The sequence below is a fragment of the Rhinoraja longicauda genome, chromosome 3 (assembly GCF_053455715.1).
Source record: "Rhinoraja longicauda isolate Sanriku21f chromosome 3, sRhiLon1.1, whole genome shotgun sequence".
NCBI lineage: Eukaryota > Metazoa > Chordata > Chondrichthyes > Rajiformes > Arhynchobatidae > Rhinoraja > Rhinoraja longicauda.
Window position 1 is genome coordinate 57,540,380 of NC_135955.1, and position 19,520 is coordinate 57,559,899.

Sequence of the window (19,520 nt, forward strand, 5' to 3'; positions counted from 1 at the left end):
TATTAATATAGTATGTCAAAATGAAAATCACTGCTTTGAAAATGCAGAGTATATGGTATTTAAAGTGAAGACAGCATGTATATTGAAATAGTACTTCTTTTTGCAGCTTCATTGTTCAAGTCTGCTAAAAGGCTTGGTTAATGAAATGAATATTTGTTGATATTTTTTAATGATATCAATTGATTTCTATAATCGTTATGGGTCTTTTATATGAAAATAACTCATTCTTTAACTCTTTCAATAATCGCACTTTTAATTTACTAAAGCAAATTTTCCATTTGATTTAGGTCATAACAAGTTCTTTACATGAGAATTTTTAAAAAACCTTTTGAAAACTAGTTCTGGAAATGTCTCAAAAGCATAAACATGCACAATTTCTGGCATTAATTCATTTTTCTCGAGGGCATGGCTGCTTTGTGCCCAATATTTTAAAAACATATTACAAGACATTGTGATAGATCTGTTTGTGCTAAATATAATTCAGTACATTAGTACTTTAGTACTTTAGTAAGAAGGAACTGCAGATGCTGGTTTAAATTGAAGATGGACACAAAAAGCTGGAGTAACTGTCCCGCTGAGTTACTCAAGCTTTTTGTGTCTTATCATTAGCACCATGCTAGATAGAATAGGGGACATTGTGAAGAAAAAAAGACGGTGCAATCATTTTATTTAGAGGGAGGTGGTAGAGATTTTTTTTAAATGTCTTGTAATCACTACTGTAAGAAATGTGCCTGAGTTGTTAATATCATAGGAGGGTGAAGGCTGACCCCAGATTCTTGTGCTACATTATCAAGTCTTGCTTGGGGCAAAACCTGGGGTCGTGGAAACAATGCATGGCTTTCTAATATTCATTCGCTAATCAGCTAATTCTGCTACATGTTGGCTCACAATCTGTTTGGTTATGATGCTGTTTATTTTCTTCTTCATCCTACAGTGATCATGCAGGATGTTGGAAATGACAAATTTACTGATATTTTTGGAGGTTAAGTGAAATAAGTTGAACTGGAGAAAAAAATGTAAACTATACTGTTCTGATAATGTAATTTTATATCTGTATAGGTAATGATTGAAGCCATTATGACTTTGTTAAATCTTGTATGTAAAATTCAATTATCTTCATTCATTAAATAAATTGAGCAAGGCCTCATAAATAACTATGTTTCTTGTATCAAATCTGAATTAAGTTGTTCTATTAATCTTTGATTGTTGATGGCTATTCAATGCATGCATGTAGTTATTAGTCGTCCCAATCTTAAAGCTGTTTGTATCATAATAGGCATGCTCTTTCAAATCTAAGCTGGATCCTATCAATAAATGAGTGCACACTATGTAAATTCTCTTGGTAATAAATTTTACTATGCAAGTGACAAAAGTGAATTGTTTTATCAGACATATTTTAATAAAATTAGTGTTTCCTCTTGCTGCCTGATAGACAATGGTTGCATAAATTAAATTATGTGAGCTAACCTGTGGTAAAACATAGAACAGTACAGCACAGGAACAGGCGCATCGGCCCATAATGATTGAAGCATTTGTTGCTAACTTTGATTAGGTCATTGCAAATCAAATCTATTCCCACAAACATGGGAACACTTCATAAGGTAACCCTATTTCTGTAACAAAGTGGAATGTATGGCACTTAAAAAAAAAAAAAAAATGTTGGGGAAATCTACTAATTTTATGGCCATAGCTTGTTTTGTCCCACCTTCGTGACAGGACCTCGGTAGCTGCTGGTGTGTGGGCCTTTAGGTGGGAAAGCAGAAACATTTCACTTAGTGATGGTTACACCAAGTGTCTGGCTTGATATTGCAGCAGTTAATCATAGCAGGTAAAGTACTTAGTGCTTAGGCTAGTGCAAGGTGGGTGATGGATCCTGTGGCATCTGCTTTCCCTGTTCCTGTCTCCAACCCTACACTGCCACTCCAGCCACAAGCCTGTTGTTACTTCTGACCTGTGGACTTTCACTGAACTTGAGCTCGATCTACAAGGTTGAGGATGTCCCCACCAAATGTAGAAACATTGTCATCCCAGTCAACTTTTCGTCCTATCTTCAGAGGTTTCTGAGCAGATATGAGAATGCCTTCCCAACTGTTTTATATCCTTATTGTGATTCTTCACTTTCCCCCATGATGTCTTGTCTGATTGTAATCCTACTCATCATCAGCAGTGAGAAACATACCACTATTGATTTGCCAATAAAAAGAAAACCAACTAGCCTATCTAGTATTAAGGAAAGAATATTGCCTTTCATTATGCAGTTTGGCCTATGCATGATTTGCGACCAACAGATAAGGTTGACAATTACAGGCAATGACCCGATAAGCCAATCAGTTTGGGGATAATTGGCGAAAGGCAGTGACTATCTCCAAAGAATACAAGTCTACTTATGTTCTCCCTTCATTCCCACCCTTTTAAGATCCAACCCACTCTAACTCCATCTCCGCTGCACTACACTGCATATTGCGCATAGTCTAATACTCACCTTGTTCCACCACCTTCCTCCTACTTCTGTAGCTGGAACTCTTCATTCACAGCTTGTCATTTCCAACTCCACTCTTACCAGAACCTCCTTTCTTCTGCTTCAACATTCTCTCTTTTCATTTCTCCCTCTGTAGTTAGGATTATGCTCCTGAGAATCACTGTGGGGAAGAGTATTTGAGCCTGTGATTTGGTGGATAATTGTGGGGCTGCAGCACGCAGATTGCAGAGTTAGATAACTGAGAATAGTTTAGGCTTTTGGCTATAGATACATAGAAAATAGGTGCAGGAGGAGGCCATTTGGCCCTTTGTGCCAGCACCGCCATTCATTGTGATCATGGCTGATCATCTACAATCAGTAACATGTGCCTGCCTTCTCCTCGTATCCCTTGATCCCACTAGCCCCTAGAGCTCTATCTAACTCTTTTAAATTCATCCAGTGAATTGGCCTCCACTGCCTTCTGTGGCAGAGAATTCCACAAATTCACAACTCTCTGGGTGAAAAAGTTCCTTCTCACCTCAATTTTAAATAGCCTCCCCTTTATTCTTAGATTGTGGCCCCTGGTTCTGGATCCCCCAACATTGGGAATATTTTTCCTGCATCTAGCTTGTCTAGTCCATTTATAATTTTATATGTCTCTATAAGATCCCTTCTCATCCTTCCAAACTCCAGAGAATACAAGCCTAGTCTTTCCAATCTTTCCTCATATGACAGTCCCTCCATCCCAGGGATTAACCTTGTGAACCTACACTGCACTGCCTCAATAGCAAGGATGTCCTTCCTCAAATTAGGAGACCAAAACTGCACATAATACCCCAGACGTGGTCTCACCAGGGCCCTATACAACCGCAGAAGGACTTCTTTGCTCCTGTACTCAAATCCTCTTGTTATGAAGGCCAACATGCCATTAGCTTTCTTCACTGCCTACTGCACCTGCACACTTACTTTCAGTGACTGGTGTACAAGGACACCAAGGTCTCTTTGCACTTCCCCTTTACCTAATCTGACACCATTGAGATAATAATCTACCTCCTTATTTTTGCCACCAAAGTGGATAACCTCACATCTTATCTACATTACACTGCATCTGCCATGCATCTGCCCAGTCACTCAACCTGTCCAAGTCACCCTGCGACCTCCAAACATCCAAGTGATGAAATTTAAACAACATTGGCACCGTTTAAATAAAACAAATAATTTCATGCCAGACTAAAAAGGCGTGTGAAAACTTTGCATCTAATATGCAATGACTTCTAGGAGACGACGAGTTGATCAAATTTTGCTACAATTACTTCTGATTAATGTGCATATTCATTTGAAACTAAGGAAATAAATCTGGGTGTTTTCTACTTGCTGTCATGCTTTTTCTGTTCTACATTTATTGGGGATTTCTGTCTGGAATAACTACATTTTTGTTTTCTTTTTATTTTATGGGTGAACTCATGGTGATTGTTATTATGGACAGCAACAGCAGCTTCAGGCTCAGCATCTCTCTCATGGTCACGGACCTCCAGTGCCTCTCACCCCTCATCCTTCAGGACTCCAGCCTCCATCAATCCCCTCACTTGGTAGCAGTGCAGGTCTTCTGGCTTTATCAAGTGCTTTGGGTGGACAATCCCACCTTTCTATGAAAGATGATAAGAAGCATCATGAATCAGACCACCACAGAGGTGAGAAGCAAGGCAGATTTGATTGAAAATGCTTTGTGAATTTCAGTTCTGTCACAGTCAAATTTTGTTTGTACAATTTTCAAACTTAATACAAAGTGATGCAAAAAAAAATGTAATTAAGCAATTGCCCAAACAATCAATTTAAATTTTGGCTTGGTAAAACTGAGCCTATTATTTTCTGAAGAAGTTTTATATAGTTTTGTGATATATAATGACCCAGATTATAAATGTATCTGCTTTGTTGGCTGTCAACTAAAATGGGCAGAATAACTTTTTAATAAGAGTATTGTACCCATTTAAAAAAACCCATTGGATATGAAAGCCATTATTAGATGGAAACTTGGGGGCAAGATTGTGATGTTTGGGCAACACTCTAAACTTGTGTTTTAATGTAATGAGTGCCAACCCACTTTAATGTAGCTATTGTAATTATATGTTCCAAAAGGATTGCATTCCACAACATTGATGGCAATTAATTTGTGATGTTTACAATCTAGACTGCTCAGGTTCGAGTTGCTGGTTGTTACCAAGCATTTGTAAACGTGTTTTGAGTGCTAAATAGCTAGACATAAGCCCAAGTATACATGCAAATTAGATACCATAGCAAATCAAGTGTTGCAGAATGGAAACGTGCCAATCCCCAGCCACACCATTACAATGCAGCTGCTTCATTAAAAACCGTTCCACCTGGGGCAGGGCACGTTTTGAGAAATAATGTAATAGCGATTAATGGCGTATGATTTATATAGGATTGTTTGCTTATATGCCATAGTAATTGTCCTCAAGTCTGATTAATATATATCTATGAAATTAGTAAATCTTCAACTAGTTCATTTTTTTGCCTACCACCTTCCTACAAAGTTTGTTATTTGTTCACTAACCTATCCCAATGAGAACTGGTGGTTATAACATCTTCATTTCTAATTTTATGATTGGGTTAAGGAGTCAATTGCCCTGATACCTACATAGATGGCCATTTCTCTTTCTTCCCCTACTTTATGCATTCCTGTTTGCGTTCAGAATTATTACAATTGCAAATGTAAAACGGGTGAGACAGAGGCACTTCTGTCTTAAACAATCCTTTTTTTTTAAAGGTAATTTCAGGTGTCTTAATCCAAATGCATAATCAGGTTAGCTAATGCATAGAACCTTTGCCTTAAATAATAGGCTTTTGATTGGGATTGTTGGTTGCGAATGTCTGTTGACACTCATTTGCATAAATGGTCCTACCCTGCTGCATTGATCACAGTTCCTGGAGATGACAAGTATAATTCTTGCCAACAGCGGCAAAATAATGTGACATACTTTCTATTCATACAATTTTTGTTATTTAATAAATATGAGTTATGTGCACATTCTAGCTGCAGATGGTGGTTACTGTTCTAATCTATCTTCTCTTTGCCTCTTGTATGAGAGCTGTTCCTCAAAACCCATACAGAATTAGCTCCTTTCATATTTGTCCCAACTGGTCTGTTGCTGCCAGACTGCCTTGCTTCTCTTCAGCTACAAGGTGCAGATGTACAAATTTTATTAACGTGATTCATAAACATATTACTATGAATACGATAAATTCGTAGTGCATCCTTTTCATCACAAATCTATGCAAGCTTTCCAGAACCTATTAACTATATTTTTTTAAAGTCAACTTGGCAATGTGAAGTGCAATATAATGTTGTCTTTATTTTTAAGGAAGCTTTAATGGTTACATAACCAATGAGATTAAAAAAAATTGGATTAAATAGTAGTTATCTAAAATAATGCACAATGGCTTTGTCAATTGTAATCATATTTGCTGTGCCACGTCATTAGGTTTTTAAAACTAATTGGCTGTAGTCTTAATAATTGAAATTAATAGATAATCACAATGATCATCTGATTTATAAGGTCGTTTTGATTTTAATGGATATTATGGAAAGCAAGCACAATTATTTTGGTTTTCTTAAGTGTGCAATGCCATTTATAAGGATTTATTTTTAAATTTAAATGTCTTGAACAAATCGCAGCCATGCAAATTAGATCAGTTTTCCCACCACATAGATCCAAAGTAGTCAAGAGACAAAGTAAGTGGGCTGCATGTGTTTTGCTGAAGTTATTCAAGGTTTGTGCATGATCCAAGTGTCTGATAACAATGTCGAAAATTTGTAGACCATACATCATTCCTGCAGAATGTTTGGCCCTTTTAAACAGAATTCAGCACAGCCAAATACTTAAAACCCTGCACTCTTAACCCTATACTTTCTCTCTTTAGTGCCTCTATTAAAAAAAACTGAAACCAAGCCTATCTAAAATCTTTCTTTCCTTAGTTAATGCTTTTGTGAATTGTTGAATTATGCTTTCAATTTTTTTTGTCTTGATTCTTGTGGATGGAATGATGATTTGTATCACAAGAATATAATTTCTGTATTGTTCACTAAAGGTGAAAAATTATTGAAAGAGTGTGGGGGAAATCATGATTTGTGTCGTGGACCAAATAAAATATTTGTGCTTGCCACTAATCTAAAACAAAATAAACACCAGCTTTAATTTGATCTATCTCCATTTCCTGGTCCTTTTTAAAATTTATTTTTAATGCCCAGAAACAGTTTTAAAGGAATTAGTCACGTATTAAGATGGACGATCTATAAATCTGATTTTCTAATGTAAAAGAAAAACTGTTTTGAGCCTAAACTGAATTGGTCAGAGCTTTAGTGGGCTCTACTGTGCAATTTTCCTCAGTTCACCCAATGTTGCTTAGTGGGTTGTTACATTGGCAAGAAATAGAAGGGAGCTATTCATTGTCTTTGTGGAAGTTTATTAATCATTCTATTGCTCACTGAATTTTTATTATTGATGACAAATAATTTTGACAATGAAAACCATCCATACTGTTTATCTTCTTGAAATGTGTACTGGGCAAAGTGAAAAGTACTTGATATTGCTGGGTTTTCAGTTTGTAATCATGTCAAATAATTTAGCTCTGTTAAATTCAAGTTTTTTCTTGATTAAAAAAAATCTTGTAATGAGGATGTGAATCCATACAATTTAATGAATAAGAATTGCACTTGTCAGATATTTCTCTTGTTGCCATTTTAATTTAATAACCCAGCAGTAATTTATTCTGTCAGTGGTTCTGAGGCCAGGGGATATATGCAAAGAGCTGTTATACCTAATAATGCTAAAGTACAAGTGGAACTTTTAAAAGATGTATTAGTAATGTGCAATGAAATGAAAGAATAAAAGCTGTTATGAAAGCATCTGTCTGCTTGGTTTCTAATTTCTTTTTTCTTTGTTTCTTTTTTTGCCTTTGTCTCTGAACCACCATATCTATACATTTTGTGATTACTGTGGAAACAGAGAGGGAACCAGGCACAGTAAGTACTAACTAATATCCTACTTCCACGATCTTTTTATATTTAAAACAAGGAGTTAGTAAGACCAAACATTTTTTCAAATAGAGGTGAAAACCTGCATTCATTTTTTCCCCTTATCTCCCTGTCCATGAAATAATAAATACTATTTATTTATATGTGATTACAACACATTGGAACAGATTTTGTTTAATTTCAAAATACGATAGCACTTTTCACGTAGTTTATATCTGATTGCGTTCTGAATTATACTGAATAAGAGTGCCTCAAATTAACTACCTGCCCTTTACATGATCATTAGTTCTTTAAATTGTTAAAAAGCTACCAGGAAGAAGAACTTGCTGCATATAGTTGTGGCTGTACTTTCATATCTACTGTTAAGTTGATAATTGGCAAGGTATATGAACATAACCAGATTATGATAATTTCAATGAGCATTGTGTCCCTCATTACAAAGCTATTTAAATTTTGCAATTAATTCCATTCTTCAAAAATAAACAAGGACCATATTAGGGAATTCATTTGCTGTTCTAAATGGCTATATCTGTAGCAATGTCCTTTGAAAGTATTGTATAGTTAGTCTCCCTTCATTACCTAGGCATTTTGGTAGAAATTTAAAAAATTGTCGCTCAAAAACATTTTACTTTAATGTCATTCTGAGGTTAAAAGTACTGACAAAATAAAATGGCAAATCGAACTTTTCACCATGTATATAATTGAAAATTCAAATACCCTTGTTCCTTTCATTGCGGTTGGCATTTCTTGGGCTGATTCATGAAATTTGAATTAATGGGATTATAAAGATCAGGAATGTTTTGGTACCTTGAAGACTTCAGATTTGAGGTCAAAATTTGAAAGCTATTCTGTTATATAAAAGATGTAGTGTTGTCTGTGATCTGAATAATTTCCTCGTGCATTTTGTAACGACAAACCCACTTCACGAAGAAATCGCACTGTGTGAGACTGCTTCTTCATTTTGTGATTCAACGGTTTCTTTTAACACACGTACCCAGGTACATTTCAATACTTTTTTTGCATACAACTCAGCATGACTATCACCATACATTAGCACAATCCCCTGATTAAATCAGAATGTACAGAACAGTCTGTGTGCAAAAGGTGGCATTTTGGTGCCATTTTATAGTCCCAGCTGCAGCTGGCCACAAAGGCCCGTTGCAGCTGTCACCTCTATCACGGTCATCCTGCGAATCATTGTCCTCGCCTTGCATGGCTCTCCTCAGCCCTTGTTCCCCATGGGGGCGCCTCCCACAACTATTCTTGAGGGCACAGAAGATAAGACTCTCCGTTTCTTCTCACGTGCCTTTTATCCACCGACGGCCATCGTCTCCCTCTATCCTGCCCTCGTAATGGGCGAGCCAGGCCTGTTGTTGAGATGGCCCATGGCTCGCTGTGCTTACCCCGCTGGGTAAATTCATGGTTTTGCTGTGAGTTGGGATCTGGGGCTCCCCGGTTCAGCGACAGGTGAGCCAGGCCTGCTGTTGGGCTGCGGCTGTGGCTCACTGGGATTCCCTCTCCATGCGAGTTCCCATTTCCGTAGTGGGTGAGCCGGGCCTGCCGTTGGGCTGAGGCTGCGGCTTGCTGGGATTCCACTCCTGTGCTGCAGCTCGCTGGGATGTGGATGTTTCCACAACTGACAGCAACTAATTAAGAATTTCTCGATATTAGCCTTTTTAGGGTGCATTTAAAACATTATTGAATGGTACATCTATGTTGTAACATTTTGTTGCATTAGGATTGTGGTTTAAATTCACAATCCTAGTTCACCAATGTGAGGACCTTTTTGTTCTGGCAAGACATCAATATGAGGGAAACAATATGGGTTCAGAAACGTCAATGCAGCTTCTAACACCAAGCCAAACTACAAGGCTCCTGACCTGAAAAGTCATCTGTGCACCTCTCTCCATGTATGCTGCCTAATGCCTGACGTTTTCTTTGAAATATGAACTATTGCCACAGATTTAATGACTACAATGACTGACAAGACACATGAAAGGTTCTGAGCATTCCCTTCACCTTGATACCTTGCATGTTCATGATAGATGAAATCCATGCAAGAAATGCAATGCTGTGTGCCAGGTGCCGTTTAAGGGCCTATGAGAGGCTGGAGAGATGCGTACACATGTAAAACAAGACTCTGAGTAATATGGAGTAGAACCATACATAGATATATCCAGGTGAGAGCTCTGATACTTTACTACTTCCTCAAAATTATTGCCTTTGGCTGCAGCATGCCTCCACACTTGGGCACACCCCACCATACGCACAGATCCAGTTAGACAAAATTGCAATAAGTGGACTGATTAAGGCAAAGTGGCAAGGAATTGCCAGGTGATGCACCAGACAGCAGGTGGGAGCCCAGTTTGGCTCAAATGCCTCTTCCAGATTGGAAGAGAGAGCAATCTGCATGACCATTGGACCAACGGAGTCTGTCATGAATGTCAATTAAGTTATCTGACTTCATGTGTACACACCTCTTGTACCTTCATCATTTTATCCATTCATTATTCGCCGTACTTTCTAGCTTCTATGTGTTTTAGTTGTAGAAATGAAATATGGCAACTGGCCCTTCGGCCCACTGATTCCATGCCGACCACCGATCATCTTTTTGCACTAGTTCTATGTTTCTCATCCACACCCAGTACATTAATGGCAATTTTACAGGTGCCAATTAACCTACTATCCCGCATGTCTTTGGAATGTGGGAGGAAACCTTAGCATCCGGAGGAAATCCATGTGGTCACAGGGAGAATGTGCAAACTCTACACAGATAGCACCTGAGGTCAGGTTTGAACCCAGGTCTCTGGCACTGTGGGAAATTAGCCAGCACGTAAGGGATGGCACAGCTGTTGTCTCAAAGGGGACCATGCACAAAGCATAATTCTTCCTCTGGTATTCCAGAAAAGAAAATACAATCCTTGCCCAGATACCAAAATAAACACTGCTTCATTCTGTTGACATTGCTAAGCATCAGCTCATGCTGGCACTGCGAGTGTAGAAAACATGGATAACAGGACCCATTTTACAAGAGATGCTTGGAACCAATGTCCTGGACAAGAGGCAAATGGGAATGTATTGAGGTGTGCCCACATGAGCTCTGAAGTCCATCATGCGGGACCAATCATGGGAAAGCTGATGCACTTGTACTTTAGATGATTAAAAGGTTGCCCTGCCTGCGAGACATTATTTGCATAGGGAATACGGTCACCAATTCTTAGATGGTTATGAAGAGCCAGGAGACTTCACTTTCTTTCTGCAGTTGGTATGTGGCAAGGTCGAGCTAGCTATGCTTCCATTCTGAAACAGCTGTTGGGTTATGCTTTAGCTTGCTGGGAGGCACGGGCGGAGGCCATTCGAAGTTTTTATGTCTCAATGGGATCTCAAGTGAGCTTTGTCAGTGTCACCCCAGGAGCAGAGATACCACCCAGAGTCAGAATGATCTTCACTGGGACAATGTTGTCATTCCCCTTCAGTAGTGATGCTTTCAAAACACAAAATTGCTACATTTTGGGATGTCATTGAGGGTTTAGTATCTAATGGTAAGAGTTATCCGCTCCGTTTCAGATCCCCAATGCCCCTTAGGCGTTGTTTCTCAGGAGTTTAGCACTTCTCGGCTGTGCATTTGCCTTTGCCCCACTGCCAAATATCTTGAATTTTGGCCACACATGATGGAATTGAACTGTTAAAAGCTGGCCTTTTCGGGGTTTGAGCTGATCGTGAACATACTTTACAGACATCTGCTGACACCATGAGAATGTGAGGCTCTACAGGAAAGTACTTCATCGAAAAAAGGCAAGCCAAACTTGGCTCTGAATGCACTCTGGGCGGCACGGTGGCGCAGCGGCAGAGTTGCTGCCTTACAGCGAATGCAGCGCCGGACACCCGGATTCGATCCCGACTACGGGTGTTGTCTGCAGAGTTTGTATGTTCTCCCCATGACCTGCATGGGTTTTCTCCAAGATCTTTGGTTTCCGCCCACCCTCCAAAGACGTACAGGTTTGCAGGTTAATTGGCTTTGTAAATATAAAAACTGTCCCTAGTGGGTGTAGGGTAGTGTTTATATATGGGGATCGCTGGTCGGTGCGGACCTAGTGGGCCGAAGGGCCAGTTTCCACACTGTATCTCTAAATTAAACTAAATTAAACACTCAAAGATAAAAGCACATTTATTATTTAAATATTTCTCATTCCAAATTTTTTTTTCTTGTTAATTAAAAAACAGATTGCATTGTCTAGAATAGCATTTAAATAGGCTATTAAGATAACTTGCCGAGTATTGAAAAATCTGTAGAATTGTACCACGGCATATTAATCCTCATTTCAGATATTTAAGGTCATAGAAACATAGAAAATAGGTGCAGGAGGAGGCCATTTGGCCCTTCGAGCCATTCATTGTGATCATGGCTGATTATCCACAGGCAGCAACCTGTGCCTGCCTTCTCCCCATATCCCATGATTCTGCTAACCCCTGGAGCTTTGTCTAGCTCTCTTTTAAATTTAGCCAGTGAATTGGCCTCCACTGCCTTCTGTGGCAGAGAAATCCACAAATTCACAACTCTCTGGGTGAATTTTTTTTCTCATCTCAGTTTTAAATGGCCTCTCCTTTATTCTTAGACTGTGCCCCCTGGCTTTGGACTCCTCCAACATTGGGAACTTTTTTTCTGCATCTAGCTTGTCCAGTCTGTGTATAATTTTATATGTTTCTATAAGATCCCCTCTCATCCTAATTTCCAGTGAATACAAGCCGAGTCTTTCCAATCTTTCCTCATATGACAGTCCCGCCATTTCGCGGATTAACCTCATCAATAAAAGATTAGAGAGCATGAAACAGTCCCTAAAATCATTTGGCTATGGTTATAAGCTCATCACAAAAGAGAGAACTCCTTGAAATGAGTCGCATGTATTTATTATCTTGCTAGCAAATTCATGATCACTTGACCTCATGGTATTAGCACTTTGAATGATAAATACGCCACCTCTGCGTAAAAAAAATATTGATGTGGATGGCATGTATGCTTCGCAGAATTTATTTGCAGTCCTGCAATGGTCACTGCAAAACTATCCACCAGTTGCTACTGTAACAATTCTGTTTTGTTCTCATCACATCAGTGTCTTTGGATTACCTGTGGCAGAAACAGTTGAATGGCTGTGTGTCTGTCTCTGCAGGCAGCCTGTTTAGTTTAGTGATTCAATGTCGAAACAGGCCTTTCAGTTCACTGGGTCCATCGCTTGCCATTCACACTAGTTCTATGTTATCCCACTCCCGACACGCTAGGGGCAATTTACAGAAGCCAATTAACCTGCAGACTGGGTGTTAAGGATTATGGGGAGAAGGCAGGAGAATGAGATTAGGGGGGAGAGATAGATCAGCCATGATTGAATGATGGAGTGGACATGATGGGCCAAATGGCCTAATTCTGCTCCTGTCACATGATAACCAGCACGTTTTCGCCATGAGGAAGGAAACGAGCCCCCGGAGAAATAAACACGCAGTTACAAGGAGAACGTGCAAACTCAACATAGACAGCACCCAAGATCAGGATCGAAATCGGGTCTCTTGCACTGTGAGGCAGAAGCTGTGCTACTGCATTGTATATTTCCATTGCAATACTTGCCTGTATTTTGATTTGATATCTGAGACTTCATGCAATCAGGAAACAATGTTGAGAACTCATGGACACACTTTCACCACTGTGCTTTTCTGATGAATCTGCTCTGATGATGAGACAGGATTTTCCTGAGGATGGTGATAAAGATGCCTTGGGTGTTGGGTGTATGCTTTACCTGTGCATGTGTGTGTGTCTGTGTGTATGGTTCTATTTGGATGATGCTTGTCTAAGCTGAGGGACAGCTCTTTAGTTCAGACACATTCTAAATGTACGGTGGAAGGACTGCAGGGTTGATTGACTGGGTGAGTCTCTGTTCTAACCAAATCTTGTGTCTAGAAAGTATAACTTGAATTCAAACAATTTGAAGTCTGGAAGTGTCGAATTTGCTATGTGCCTACTGCTTTACTTTGTATGTCTAGGTTTTGGAGGTGCTGCTGGGTGTGTTGTCACAGAGCATCTCTGTGATGGCACACACTGCTTCTGTTTACTACTAGTGAAGGGAGTGGATGGCATATCAATCAACGTGTATTGCTCTGCCATGAGAGGAATCAAGCTCCTTGGTGTTTTTTTTAACAAGTGGAAAAATATGTCACTTGACTGTGCCAGACATGTGTTGAGAGGTCGGAAGGTGAGCCACGGTGCAGAATACACAGTCTCAGCTGCAGCATGAGCTTCGGTGCTTGTGTGGCTGGTCGAACTGAACTTATTTTCAGTCGTTTTTAGGATGGTGATGATGGGAATATTGAAGAGCTGCACAGATAGTCTTGTGCTAATAATGATCATGTCAGTATTACCTTGCATATCATCTGGATTGTGTTATTTGTAGTGTTGATTGCTTCACTATGAAATGTAATGGGGATTTGGGCAAGCTGATTGATTGAATCAATAATCAGTGAGAACTTGGCAAATGGATGATAATATGGGGAAAAATAAGAGGTAATCCTTTATTGACTCTTTCCAGCATTCTTTGCTCCTGTAATTAAAATATATTTTTCTTCCCCATCTTTCTCCATTGCACTAATTGAGTAAACTGCCACTCAACGCTACAGATAGTGCTGGTAACTTGCCTATCTGTTCATATGAGCTTGGGAACTAGTCTGGTCCAGCCTCGTACACACATGCTGATTAATTGGCACATTAGAAATGTGCATTTTGTGTATAGAAAACAGCTTTGAGCTATTTTGTCCCAGTGCTTCCGGATTACATAAATCATTTCCCTGCCAAAATGGACAGTCCAAAACTATTTTAAAAAAAAAAATATATATATATATATACAGATTTGTACTTTTTGGAGGAAATGTTTTAATTTGCAGTTGTTTGAGCTCTATAGTATTTTATCTTTTATAACAAATTGTCCATGACGTTGTACAATTTCCACTCTATAATTTTGACAAAATTCAATTCTTCATGCTGTAATGTGGCCTTGATGAACCAGCAGAAATCCTTCACTAGCTTTGTACGCTGCTAATTGCTCTCATCATGTGTATAGAGGTCATCTTTGAAAATTACATCTTTTTAACGCTTGAACATACTTTGTTCTTTCCCTTATTGTGTTTCTTTCATTAAGATGCAGTTAGCCACACATGCATAGTGTATCATAATGAGTCTGGAGGTGAATTAAGATGTCATAATTTGCACCAGGTGCAGCATAGAATTATCATATAATATTATTTGGTGCTTAATGACTATCTAATTGTTTAAATGCACAGCACACCAAGTTATTTATCAACACTATGAGGTTATTCGTGCATTAACCACATTATGCTTGAATTTAGGTTAGTGAGGATAAATGAGTTGTCATGGGCTTCAGGTCTGTTTTTCAGACATGCTTCCTTTATTTCTTGCAGCCTAGAGATTATTGGTCTCGTGGGGGGATTGGTTTGGCAGCTGAGGAAACATAGCTGAATAATAGGCATTATTTTCACATTAGGGAGCCTGCCATCTTGCTTGTGATGCACAATTGGGTTTTCCTTTCAAAAGATTTGCATTTGCCTCTTGAGGTTTTCTGTTTGAATTCTGTTGGCAAGAGAGTCAGCTTGAGGGCCCAGATTAGCCATTACACAGACTTCAAACCACATTGTTTACAATGACAGGAAGTAATGCTATGATGAGCATTAAAAATGTTTTTAAGTAATAGTTGGAAAAACTGTGTTTTGTATCCCTGGCTAATTTAGTGACGGAAACATTGAGGTACTTTAAGCAAATGTTCACTTTGCATTAATAGAATGAAAATAAAATACAGCAATGCTACAATGATACATTCTACAATGCTGTAGAAAAGTATCCTGTCTGTATTACATAGCAAATCATTTTGACACATGCTAAATAACAGAGAAATGGCAATATTTTTTTAACCAGTTCTGTATAAATGAAACTTGGTGATTCATAGCAGCTGAATGTCACTTATTCCCTGGATTGCCGTTTTTTTAATCCACTTTGCAGCGGCGAATGAGGGTGTTTATTTTCTCTTTTTACTTTCAGCTGGTCAGCAGGATAGTCCAAGTTTAGGTCTTAGATTTTGCGAAGCCAGCATTTGCAGTTCCTTCCTACACACAGATGTTCCAACTTCTCCATCAGTAGTTTTCAGTATCAGATAAGCCCTGTCCTACTTTTCCTATTTTTCTTCCACCTCGAGCTCCTTGCAGATTGTTGTGTAAAAGGTATTTGGTATATTTGTCTTCCATAGTTTAAAATGAACTGCATTGGAGTTTTTGTTTTCCCTGCTTCATCTTTGCTTCCTGTGCAATGGGTATGTTTCAGTGAAACCAAAACTACTCTGCATTTGTCTTTTTGCTGAGGAGTTTCAAAATGGATCTTCAGATAATACATGCACCTAGAAACAACAAAAGCAAACATGCTTTGCCTACTATGAATTGCTGGATTTGGAGCCAACTAGCAAAGCTCCTCTACCATTGCAGTGGGACAAGCTAATCATTTCAAGAAAATGATATATTAAATATTGCATTAAGATTGTGATTGGAAATTTGGTTTCCTGAATCGGTATGTAATGCCACTTTAGGTTCACATACGGATGCTGGTTTTGAATAGGCAACAGATATTTACGGCTCAGTAAAATGCAGATACAAGGAACTGCAGATGCTGGAATCTTGTATAGGACACAATGTGCTGCAGTAAACATCTCTGGGACCCATACAAATGCAACATTTCAAGATCCTTCTTCCTAGAAGTTTCCCAACCTGTCCCCAAATGTCACCTCCATATCCTCCAGAGTTGCTGCCTGATCTGCTGAGTTACTCCACTATTTTGCATTTTACTCTAAGCTGTCTCTGTGTTGCCACTGTGAAATAAGAAATGGAAGCTCGTGAGAAGGAATGGGTGACGTTTCGGGTCGAGACCCTTCTTCAGACTGATCCATTTGAAGAAGGGTCTCAACCCGAAACATTACCCATTCCTTCTCTCCCCAGATGCTGCCTGTCCCGCTGAGTTACTCCAGCATTTTGTGTCCACCTTCAATTTCAACCAACATCTGCAGTTCTTTCCTACACATGGAAGCTTGTGAGTTTGGGAAGAGAACAGTGATATCCTGAAACATATTACTATTCATAAAGAGGTGTTGGCAGCCTTGAAGCATAAAAAGGTGGATAAATCTCCGGAGACTGACCAGGTGTATCCTACACATTGTGGGAAGCAAGAGAAAAACTTGTCGGGGCCCTGACAGAGATTTTTGTATTTTTGACAGCTATAGGTGAGATATGGAAGTCTGGAGAGAGGCTAATGCTGCCTTTATTTAAGAAAACATTGTTTTCATCAAGGAGAAAGATATGGAGAACAGTGAGATCAATGTGAAGAATAGCAATATGCAAGGGCAGTATGAGATTAAGAAAGAGGTGGTGTGACTCTTGGAGAGCATTTAGGTGGATAAATTCTCAAGACCTGATGGGATTTATCCTGGATTATTGGGAGAGGCAAGAAAGGAGATAGCAGATGCCTTGACGAAGATCTTTACATCTTTTCCAGCTACAGACGAGGTCCAAGAGGACCTGTTATTTAAGGGAAGTAAAGGGATTTTTAGAATTATAGACCATTGAGCCACATGTCAGTGGTAGAAAAGCTATTGGAGAGGATTCTTCAGGAGGGGATTTACTCCAATGTGAAAGAGAATGAATTAATTGGGGACAGTCAGCATGGCTTTGTACACACCAGGTCATATCTTACTAACCTAAGTTTTTTGAGAAGGTGACGAACGTGATCAATGAGGGTAGGATTGTGGATGTTGTAAACATGGATTTTAGTAAGTCATTTGATAAAGTCCCCCCATGAGGGGCAGATTCAGAAGAATATGATGCACAGTATTAACATCAAATTGGTTCAGAACTGGCTTACTGATGGAAGACCAAGGGTTATGATGAAAGGACAATAATCACGCTGGAGGTCTGTGATCGGTGGAGTTCCGTAGGGATCTGTGCTGGGACCTCTCCCCTGCCTACTCCCCTGACATCAGTCTGAAGAAGGGTCTCGACCCGAAACGTCACCTATTCCTTCTCTCCAGAGATGCTGCCTGTCCCAAATTACTCCAACATTTTGCGTCCACCTTGTGCTGGGACCTCTGCTGTTTGTGATATTATATATATATAAAAGTTATATATATGTATAAAGCCATTTATTTATATATTTATATATATATATATATATATATATATATATATATATATATATATATGGCTTTATGTAAATGGATTGGTTAGTGAGTTTGCAGATGACACCTCGATTGCTGGGGTTGTAGACTGCGAGGTACCATAATGTTTGTGACACATGGCTTCACAGGTGTCTGTAATTGCTCAGGTGTGTTTAATTGCCTCCTTAATGCAGGTAAAAGAGAGCTCTCAGCACCTAGTCTTTTCTCCAGTCATTCAATCACCTTTGGAAACTTTTATTGCTGTTTATCAACATGAGGACCAAAGGTGTGCCAATGAAAGTCAAAGAAGCCATTATGAGACTGAGAAATAAGAATAAAACTGTTAGCGACATCAGCCAAACCTTAGGCTTACCAACATCAACTGTTTTGAACATCATTAAGAAGAAAGAGAGCACTGGTGAGCTTACTAATTGCAAAGGGACTGGCAGGCCAAGGAAGACCTCCACAGCTGATGACAGAATTCTCTCTATAATAAAGAAAAATTCCCAAACACCTGTCCGACAGATCAGAAACACTCTTCAGGAGTCAAGGGAGAGAAGGAACTGCCCAAGATCCAAAGCATACCACCTCATCTGTGAAACACGGTGGTGGGGGGTGTTATGGCCTGGGCATGTATGGCTGCTGAAGGTACTGGCTCACTTATCTTCATTGATGATACAACTGCTAATGGTAGTAGCATAAAGGAATTCTGAAGTTCATAGACACATCCTATCAGCTCAAGTTCAAACAAATGCCTCAAAACTCATTGGCCGGCGGTTCATTCTACAGCAAGACAATGATCCCAAACATAATGCAAAAGCAACAAAGGAGTTTTTCAAAGCCAAGTCAATCACCCGATCTGAAGCCAATTGAGCATGCCTTTTATATGCTGAATAGAAAACTGAAGGGGACTAGCCCCCAAAACAAGCATAAGCTAAAGATGGCTGCCAAGCAGGCCTAGCAGAGCATCACCAGAGAAGACACCCAGCAACTGGTGATGTCCATGAATTGCAGACTTCAAGCAGTCATTGCATGCAAAGGATATGCAACAAAATACTAAACATGACTACCTTCATTTACATAACATGTGTCCCAAACATGATGGTGCCCTGAAATGGGGGAGTATGTATGAACACTGCTGTAATTTTTACATGGTGAAACCAAAATGTGTAAAAATGGCCTTTATTAAAATCTGACAATGTGCACTTTAACCACATGGTATTTTTTTCTATTACGAATCTCAAATTGTGGAGTACAGAGGCAAATAAATAAATAATGGGTCTTTGGCCCAAACATTATGGAGGGCACTGTAGGTTTAAGGTGAAAGGGAAAAGATTTAAAGGGATCTGAGTGGCAAGTTTTCCATACAAAGGGTAGTGGGTATATGCAATGAGCTGCTAGAGGAAGTCGTGCAGGTGTGTACAATAAAAGTCGTTTAAAGGGCATTTGGACAAGTCCATGGATTGGAATGCTTTGGATGGATATGATCCAAATTTCGGCAATAGAATTAATGTAGCTCGGCATCTTGGTTGGCATGGAGGGGACAGGCTGAAAGAACTGTTTCGAAGTTGTATAACTCCTTGACTCTAATGGTACTTAGTAGCCATCTGGGCATCTCTTTTGTGAATTTTGTACACGTCTGCTTAACCTTTGGGTTGACAGATCACTTTTGCGAAGCAGGCCTTCATATCACTCACTTTGGTGTAATTTAAAGAATAAGAGGCCAAACAGTTCATTTTTCATACTACGAACTGACAACAGA

At 39.3% G+C, this 19,520-nt stretch overlaps 1 protein-coding gene across 7 annotated transcripts in view; it reads left to right on the forward strand.

Annotated features, from left to right (window-relative positions):
* Positions 1-19,520, forward strand: part of LOC144592027 (transducin-like enhancer protein 1) — a 126,894-nt gene that overhangs the window by 48,350 nt on the left and 59,024 nt on the right. For 5 of the 7 annotated variants that reach the window (XM_078396203.1, XM_078396202.1, XM_078396206.1 and 2 more), the window contains 2 exons: positions 3,945-4,149; positions 7,483-7,499. In XM_078396203.1, the coding sequence (XP_078252329.1) occupies positions 3,945-4,149; positions 7,483-7,499 (222 nt within the window). The remainder of the gene's footprint in view (positions 1-3,944; positions 4,150-7,482; positions 7,500-19,520) is intronic. The other 2 variants (XM_078396205.1, XM_078396207.1) reach the window with 1 other exon arrangement.